Here is a 10,041-nt window from a genome sequence, read left to right as displayed (position 1 = left end):
ATTCACATATCTGCAAAACAATGACTGCAAAAGTAAGAAAACTAGCCTTTCCAATAATAACCAATAAAATTCATCTTGATGTTATAGTTTTGGTGCTGCTGCAGAGGGGTCAAAGAGCCGTATGTGGCCCCAGAGCCACAGCTTGCAGACCCTTGATATAGTGCATAAGGAACAGCACTACAGCTTCCTACATTTCAAATACCACTTTAATGCCTAAATAAATGTTAGAAATGCCTGAATCTGATGTGTAGAACTTTGATAATTTGTGTTTGCCTCCAAACACAATTTGTGCCAATTTGTGTTTGTTGGGTCATTTTACACAGACTGCGACTGTAACTACACAAGAACCCTCAGTGTACAAAAACTATCAATTATCACCTACAAAATATTCTGTACAGAATAAGTGATTTATAAAGTTGTTGTATGGAGTAAAAACAAGCCACATAACTTCATAATGGTTGAAACGTAGCTTTGTACACATTTTTAATATTTCACATTTTGACTTAAATGTTTTAGTTGTAGGATTTGTTCACGTTTTCATTATTTCTCAGCTCAGACAGAAGAGTCATGTTTCATTAAAGATGTCAAGATAAGTTTCATCAAGTCTGAAAATAACAATTTGCCACAGATTTTGCATTTTCCTTAGCATGAGCTTGCTTTATGGCAGCAGTGTCAAATGTATTTTCACAGAGGGTCACGAGCGTTATAGTGGCCCTCAAAGGGCTAACTGTGATTACCTTTCATGTTTAATTCTGAGTAAATATGAAATGTTCCTCGGCTCATTGCTACAGCCGGGCGCTGCTAACAAACAACTGAGCTCTGTGGGATGTTTCCTGCGAAGAAACATCATTTTAACATGTCCTCTTATAAACACAACATGTAAAATAAATAAAACAAAAATAATATTAAAAGTAAAAATAAGAAGGTTTTACTCACTTTTGAGTTGTGGTAAGTCTTGAATTCTGAACTCTTTTGACATGGAATTCCCGTGCATGACCAGCATGCATTCTGGGAGATGTTTTTAAGGTCAATGCTGGCTTTAAAGTGTATCTTACCCCCCTGTGAAATGATAACTCCACCCCAAGGCGAAATTTGAAAAATGCATCAAAGTGGGTAGGGGAGGGGGGGAGGGTTAGAGAGCGGAGGTGTGGCCAGGACGAGAGAACGTGACAGCTAGCATTAGCGTAACTGATGCTACATGGAGAGTGACCACAGCGACGCAGATAGTTACATCTCTGAACGTCTGAGGTGGAGGATTTTTCACCCCCCTCCTCACCAGAGGCAGAGAGAGACTTGATCAAGTCAGCTCAGTCTGGGACTGACTCATGTTGGCTCCCTGGGTCAGGACCTTGAGCTCCAGCTCCAGCAGCCTCGGCTTAGCTGTCCGCCTCACACCACACCAGCCTCGGACAGAGGAGGTGGAGCGCTCCACGACAGCCTGACAGAAAAAAATAAAAGCATACAGCTGCAGCTGCTCACAAGATCGCTAGTTTAAATCAGGAATAAAAGTGTTGGGTCTTGTTTGACTGAAGTTCGGTCTGGTTCGGGCTGTTTCTTCATTTCACAATGACAAGATGACCAAGGACATGCAGCTGCCCCGCTGCGCTGCGCTCTTTCTGCCTTTTTTTTGCCCTCCTTCCCCCTTCCCTCCCGCTGTGCAGGACGTACAGTGGGCTGGTGTGTATATGTGTTCGTGTGGGGGGGCAGAAGCAGCCAGCTCCTCCCCCCACCCGAGGCTGAAGGTCAACAGACGATCATGCTAAGCTTGCTAACTGTTCCACCCTCTGACTGCTGCAGGGGCGTGTCTTAGAGAGAGGCTTTTATACCAGAACACAGCCGCTGTGACGAAACTGTGGAGAAGACACGTCACCGTGGAGAGCCGTTAACCAATATGCAAATTAGCCTGCAGTACCACTGCTCTACCCATATGAGCAGCAAAAACATGTTTTTAGACCAAATATTACAGATTTGAACAAATACGCACAAAAACATCAAAATTAACACAGAAACAGTACTATATAACATTTTAGACACATTCTAGRMAGTTTATCAGCTAAAAAAGTTAATTTTGGTGTAAGTTACTCTTTAAAGCAGCTTATTCTGAGACAGTAATACAACTGAACTGCTCAGAGAACCACAGTCATTCAAAGCCAACAGTTCAGGGGCAGGATAAATATTCATATCCTTCACTTTTAAACTTAGTTAATTGTGTTGAATAGAATCATAATTTCAAATTTAAAAACTAGGGCCGGACAGAAGGCATTGTACTTGACTTGTGGGCTTTATGGTAAATTTCCACCAATGTAGCATACAATTTCTGTCCACTACTTCTACTGAACCATGTGATGAGTTTCTGTTACACAGTGGATGTAAAATTACAGGTAAAATTATAACAGCACTACAACATAGCTGACTTATATTATAAATAAGGGGACAAATTGAACAGAGCCATTATATGGTTTCATATTAAACTGATGAGCCATATTGTTCTAATTTTTATAAGAATGAATTTAGATAAAGCAAATTCTTCTTTTTAATTCAGGGCACAAAGCCAAAGTATAATACAGTTTCAGGAAAAAATGCTGGGTATGTTTCAATGTATCTGTGATGGACTTGTGACCTATCCAGGGTGTTCCCCACCCTTCACACTGACTGCTGGATGTGGGCACCAGTGACCCCCGTGACCCTGAAATGAAAAGCAGGTATAGATAATGGATGGATGGATCTTTCAATCTAAATCCCTATTTAGTGCAAAACTTTACAAAAATTAAAGCTTAAAGGGATCTAAACCTCCTGAAAGCTTTGAACTTCAGCAACATAAAGTCGTTATTCATTTTTGTTGTTGAAGTAAGTGTTTAAAGTGACTCAGTTTGAACAAAAGAAGTGACCTGCACTTGCTGTCATGAATTTGATGGATGCTTTAACATCCATGTAAATGCACTGATGTTAAAAACAAGCCTGTTAACTGCAAGTTTTTATAATGGTTTTAGAACAACAAAATGCTTTCAGATTTGTGGTTAGATTGTTAAACTCATCTGAGCGATATAATCTTACAACTTTCAAGGGATCCACGATTAGTTATAACATTAAACTTTATTTGATAAACATTTATTTTAACTGTAAAACAAAGACTAAAAATAATGTAGCCTGTTTAGTTTGTATTTTTTTTAAAATATATTTTAACACGGACGGGGCCATTTTATTTACACGCAAAGCATTCTGGGTAAATGATGACATGGATAGGTCATTGGTGTAAGGCTACTAGGGAGATATATCCACCCTGAAGGTTAATCTTGGACAATATCTGAYGATCGACTCTTTTAAATGAAACCAGAGAGCGTTGACAGAGAGGAGAAGGTAGAAATGACTCAGCCTGGAACTGAAAATATAGATGGAGGACAACAGAGCTGCTTCATGGAAGAASAACCTCAGATTAGTCTGTTAGCTTTAGCGTTAGCCCCAACGCTATCACCATATATAATTAGCTCAGCGCCACACATTCTCCTCTCATCACTGAGGTCCATCCACATGACAGAGAGGGGAACGAAAAAATGACAGTCTGCAGCTGAAAATATGGATGGAGGACCTCAGTTTAGCTTGTTTGTCACGCTAGCRCCGAGCTAATACATATAAGGCAATATAACGTGGGCGCTAGCGCAAAGGCTAACAGGCTAAGCTGAGGTTCTTCTTCCATGAAGCAGCTCTGTTGTCCTCCATCTATATTTTCAGTTCCAGGCTGAGTCATTTCTACCTTCTCCTCTCTGTCAACGCTCTCTGGTTTCATTTAAAAGAGTCGATCATCAGATATTGTCCAAGATTAACCTTCAGGGTGGATATACAGCAGGTAAAATAAGTATTGAACACGTCATCATTTTTCTCAGTAAATATATTACTAGAGGTGCTAATGACATGAAATTTTCACCAGATGTTGGTAACAACCCAAGTGATCCATACATACAAAGAAATCAAWCCATAAATGTCCAATATTTTTAAAATTTTAGTTTAAAAATTATAAAAACTGAACATCCTACAGTATTTTTACAGTCTTTATTTTAAAGTTAAAGTATATGTTTATCATATAAAGTCTAATGTTACAACTAATTGGGGATCCCTTTAATCCAAACTATTAAACAAATCATCCCAAACATGACAGAATCTCAAACGTTGAAACTGGAACAGGGACTTGTCAACCTGGTTTAAAGTGTAACTAAACCAGGGGTGCCCAAACATTTTCCCTGAGAGGGCCAAAATTAAAAAACTTTTTTCCTGAGAGGGCCTCACCAAAAAGTTGATTTAGGGTTTAGTTACTAAACCCTAAATCAACTTTTTGGTGAGGCACTCAGTTCATCAGAATCAGATTTACAAATATATGAACCTACAGAACAACGTATTCACCACATGACTGGCAGAAGTTGATGAGTTATGTTTCATATCACATTCAATGTTCTTTACACAACCTGCAGCTCATTTGATGCACATTTCTTTAAAACAAAGTTATTATGTCCTACCTTTACTTATAAGTCCATGCACCGCTGAAAATATCCCATCAGAGTCCAGATACTATCACAAGTTGAAAAAAGTTTCTCTCAGGACATCCACACAGTGTCCACCTGTTTCAGAAGAGCTTTAGTCTCAGCTGTGGTGTGGCTCTTATTTACCTGCTGTATCCAAGTCCAGTTTAAAAAATAGTTTAAGCTTTAAAATATATAATCCTCCATTCTCTAACATCAGGTTCAGCTGTGGCTGAGTGGTTAGAGGAGTCATCTTCCACTACGATGATTTGATTCCACCACTATTCAGTTATATTTCGAAGTGGGCAAGACACTGAACCTTCACTGCCTCTGGTGTGTGTCCCATCAGTGTGTGAGTGTGATTTAAAGCACTGATTAGTCTCCATAAATTGATTTATGTAGATGAGCTTTGTAGAGAGACCTAGTGGAGTGCTGTATGAATGAGTAAATGAGGACACAGATTGTAGTGTGAAGCGTTTTGAGTATCCTGTTTGGATAGAAAGGTGCTATAAGTACTGTTCGTTTACCATTATCTCATACAGTCACTGATCCGAATGCAGTTTTATAACCATAAACCTTAACACCTCTGTTCATTTCATATTACCTGGTTATTCCAACTGATATTGTACAAGATTTCTGCAGGAAGTGCTCCATGCTGACCTGGCAACATTTTATGCTTGGCATTGTTTTTAGACAGCAACATTCTGCTTTTAGTCTTGGCCCATTTGGACTAGCAGTTAGCTAGCAGACATTTTAGTCAGAATAAAACCTATCTGCAACTGGTAAGATAATTATTGTCCATGACCATTCTACAGAACTCCACTTCAAAAGATCTGAACTACTTTATCAATATTGGAAACACTTTCTTGGCTCAAGCTAATTGAGCAAAACTCAACTGCACATTGAAGAATTTCAAAATAAGACAACAATCAAACATTGTGTTTTTGAAAGGAATGTAGGACTTTTAAATTCCCAGTCATGGGTTGATGACGACTATCTAATGACGCCAAATACGCTGCTGAACCGTGGGAGCTTAAATCTATCAGTCTGGTTTGTCACAAAGAAGCTTGTTTTGTCCATCAAACGTTGTGCTACGTGTAAAAAATACACAAACACACACGTTTGGTCTACCAGTGTACTCATAAACACACACATACACACACACACAAATAACCCCGGTTTACTCGTCCTCCCGCTGCTCAAGTAACAATGACGTGTCGATCAGGCATCCTCTGAAATATCCAATTAGAGAGTGAGTCAGCTGGATCCGGCTGCGCCTTGACAGGAAGTGGCCTTCGTCCGGGTAGATCTGCTCCGCGGAGAGAGGAACGGAAAACACAAACACCAAGGCCGTTCAAAACAGTTTCTGCACAAAACTTTAAATGAAAAAGAAAATCCATGTTTGTCTTGAGCCTGAGGGGGTTATTGTTCCATTCCACCGCTCAAGGCCGACTTATTCTTTAGCACAAGAGGTAGACGTGCAGAACATGTGTTCCGTGTGCTCAGAATGCCTCCTCATTTATCAGAATCTGAGCAAACTTCAGCAACAAAAGCAGTCTGTGAGAGTGGTCATGTTGGGTTCCTTCACTGATAAATATCACTGGAATGAACATCATTTGACCTGGGCGTGCTGCGCGAGGGACATTTTCATGCATTGAGCTAACGCTAACGCTAGCATCGATATTAATGAGCAGAAAATGGCGTGGCGCCAACAAATGCGTGATAAATGTACAAGTGGCACTAATACTTTGCTATACACTGCAGAGAAAATGATAAAAGATTTACAAGAGCAAAAGGGATGACGTTTCACAGGTAAAACACTGTGCATACTTAACCAAAATTATTGATTTGAACAATAGAACTGTTCAAAAAGCTTCTAAGTTCATGTTGAACTATTTTTAGAATCGACTGTCAAATATATTACTGACATTAAACCCATAAAATATGGACTTTTAATGGAGTACTGACCTGTTAAACTGCATAATATTTGATAAATTATAATGTAGACTCAATGATGACAGAAATGTAACCATTGAGCTGCACAGTGCACATCATAATGTAAAATATTATGGCCCATGTCAAGTTGTCAGACAGACCAGTTTATTCAGATATTATGTTTTCTGCACCTTCTAGAACAAAAGAATTTAAAAAGTGCCAGCTGTGGGTCAAAGCTTGTCGACCTTCATCAACTGCTACAATCTGCAGCTGAAGACTAATTATTTGTGATCAAAATGAATTATTTGAGCAATTCTTTATAACCTGAAATAATTTATACTGATGTATGTGCAGATTACAGAAAAGTTATTTACTTTTTAAAAGTTATTGACTTAAAAACTGTCAAACAGCATAAACAGATTTTGTATTGTATTGTATTGTACAGTTTTGTAATTTTATAGTTATTTTATTGAAGAAATGTTTGATGTTAAACATGGATGGTTATAAGTGCATATTTATGTACATATAAAGTCAAATGAAAAAAATTATATAAATACATTTAAGATGACTTATTTATTAATTTTAAATACCTAAGGTTCAGGTCTATTGATAAATATATGCAAGAATGTCCAGCTGGTCAGCTATGGGGGGCCAAGTGTAAAATAATATGTAAAAAAAATCCACTAACATTTTTCATTATTTAGCTTACTTTTTGAGTGTTAAAAATTTTTCGCTAACATTTTATTGCTATTTAACTCACTGTTCTTACATTTAGCTAATTTTTACTAAATGCAAAATTTAAATGTAAATGTAAAAAAATATTAAATGCTTTAATCTAAATGTAAAAGTTAAACGTTAAACGTTGAAGTTCACATTTAGGTATTTTGGAAGGGAACGCAGCCTTTGGGCTCATGCCATGACATCATCATCCTGAGACAATAGTAACCATTAGTGCTCCAGTGCAGCTAAAGCTTCCCTACAAAACATCAAACTTGAAGTTCACTTCACTTCACTTCACTTTATTCATTTCATTTGTAACATAAATTAAGAAAGTACAAAAAAAAACATGCAATCACAATAAAATCAAATAAAATTAAAGGCAGCAGAAGAATAAATCTTATAATATCTGCATCTTTTTTATACCCAAAATTTGTTCAAAAGAAAATTAAAATACAACAAAAATCAAAACAACTTAAAACACTTAAAAATGAACTAAAAACAAAATTTAAGACACCAACTCAAACAACAATTAGCTTGAATTCACTTATGCTTCTCCATATTCTTCAGAAAACTAGTTTTTATCATTCTCTTTAATATATACAAAGATCTGGCATTTTTAACCTCATCTTCCAGACCGTTCCACAATCTTATTCCCTGGATTAAAGTGGATCGCTCCTTCAGGCTCGTATGAAACCAGGGTTTGACAAACATTTTGAATCCTTTAAGATAATAACAGCTCTCTCTCTCTCTCTTTTAACAAAATTTACTTGAATGTTTGAAGGTAAAACACCTTTATGAGGTCTGTACATCAACAGTAAAATATTATAATCGACTGACTGAGTTATGGCTGGTGTCTGAGCTGCACTTCAACCTGCTGGACCACAGCTACAACCCATATTGGTTTTTATGAACACATTTTACATTTAGGTTTTAAATATTATCTTTAGCATTGTTAGAAGCATTAGGAGAAGTTAGCATGGGATAACCAGAATGATGTCATCATGATGCAATGAACAATGGCCGCTGCTAGTCACTGCTAGCCGCTGCTCAACGTTCAAATAAATTAATAAAACTTCAGTCTCAGAATTAAGACCGTCTGAAATAAATTTCTCCTGATTCAAAGTCTTTTACAAAATATCTTGATCTGAATATTTTCAGTGAGCACTCCTTACCTGCATAGTGTAGTTAGCTCCAATCTTTATTAGGTGTTTGATGAGCTCTGCTGAGTGCTGGAAGTGAACATTTGCTGCAGAAACAGAAGAAAAATGCAAATAAATGTCAGTGAGGTTAAATTTACAGCTCAGACTCTGAGGTCAAGATTTAAAAAAATCTACACTGAAGAGAGGATAAACTGTCGGCCTTCTACTCTTCTCTCATTTAGCTTTTTTCATACACTTTAACATGATGACAAAAGACTAATATTTGGACTCGTACGTGTGTTTTAGGTAAGGAGGATGGAGACGTACCGTCAGCTGTGCTGTGAGCCAGAAACAGACTACCTCCCTGAAGGCCTCTCATATTTGGCAGCACTTTGGAAGCCTGAAGACAAAATAGTCAGTGAAATTATTTAAATTACATATAAATGTCATTAAAAATCCTGGAACTATTCAAAAAAGTTTTAAAACTCAGAAGATAGGTTATAGTTGGTATATTCTCATTATACTGATATCCTGTGCTGCTGAAAATACTTTAAAAGTGCGAACATTGGAAAACATTATTGGGGTTTTGCATGAACTCGTATTGTAAGGTGTTGGGCTCAGAGTCTGTGTTGGGAATGACACATCACATTTGAGACTTGTGCTGGTAAAAATGAGTGACAATGAGAATTTTTTCAATAGCAACTCAATAGTATTTTCAAATTTTCCATCTCAAAAAGCATCATAATCAGTGATGTGTGGTCACTAGCTGCAGGTCCTCATCTGCCTTCATGGAAAAAGAACAAAAAAGACAATAAAACACGTGACATGGTTATATTTATCCTATGTTTTGTATTGTATTATAAAACCAATGTTCTGTTTAAGTTAAACAATTTTGAACATTATCTTCTTTAAAATTGCTGAAATTTCTATTTTCATGGACAACACCAAGTTCCGCCTCCACTTGGATTTCACAATCCCATTTGAACTGCTACTGTGTGTTTGTGTAACATGTTCTGTGAGCTGAAACAGCTGTGAAGAGATGAGGACGGCAGTTCAGTGTCGGTCTAGATTAAAAACTTGCTGCAATGAAATATTAACTGAAATGCAACAACATGTATGGATACTGGAGCTAAACCCAAATTAATAATCTTTTTTTATCATTTATATGTAACTTTTTTTTAATATTACTGAATTTTGTGAAGTTATACCGTGAAAAGCCAACTGAAGGCATGTGATATAAAATGTAACGCCATGGTAAGGGGGCAGTGCGTGGTTATACAAACATACGTCATCTGGAACTCGTCTCATTTCACAAGACCACAGCACTGACCACTGAGCTACCACAGTCTTTTGTTCATGAAAATGCCAGTTTGAAAACCTATTTTTTATTGGTTTGGAGTTGTTGCACTGGGAATTCCAGCTGTATGTATTTAAAAAGGAGAATCCTCAAGATTTGTGTCAGTTTCAGAGGAAGTTATGGGGATCAGAACAAAAAGGTGCATTTCTGAAGACATGCCTGTTGGAAAACTTCAACTGAATGGTAGATTTGGAAAATTTATGTTACTTCAGTTACCAGAATCTTTAGATGGGGTCGTTATGGACTCATTTTTACGCAAATCATCTATCTGAATGTAAACAGTACATAATTTTGGCAGAAAATATCTTTATAATTGCAATCATGATCTAATGTAATCTGTCCATGTTTTGTGCATTTAAAGTAGTAATTATATATATAT

General features: G+C 37.1%; 1 protein-coding gene across 1 annotated transcript in view; it reads right to left on the bottom strand.

Moving 5' to 3' along the window:
- Positions 1-4,051: 4,051 nt before the first annotated feature.
- The window catches only part of LOC106524674 (inactive dipeptidyl peptidase 10), a gene marked incomplete at its 5' end in the record, with an annotated part of 46,745 nt that continues 40,755 nt past the window's right edge, over positions 4,052-10,041 (bottom strand). Inside the window, 3 exon segments of the mRNA XM_014018575.1 lie at positions 4,052-5,820; positions 8,339-8,412; positions 8,633-8,705. Of these exon segments, the coding sequence (XP_013874029.1) occupies positions 5,692-5,820; positions 8,339-8,412; positions 8,633-8,705 (276 nt within the window).

This window comes from Austrofundulus limnaeus, unplaced genomic scaffold, assembly GCF_001266775.1.
Source record: "Austrofundulus limnaeus strain Quisiro unplaced genomic scaffold, Austrofundulus_limnaeus-1.0 Scaffold196, whole genome shotgun sequence".
NCBI lineage: Eukaryota > Metazoa > Chordata > Actinopteri > Cyprinodontiformes > Rivulidae > Austrofundulus > Austrofundulus limnaeus.
The sequence above is the reverse complement of the archived record's forward strand: the minus strand, read 5'-3'. Positions and strand labels throughout refer to the sequence as shown.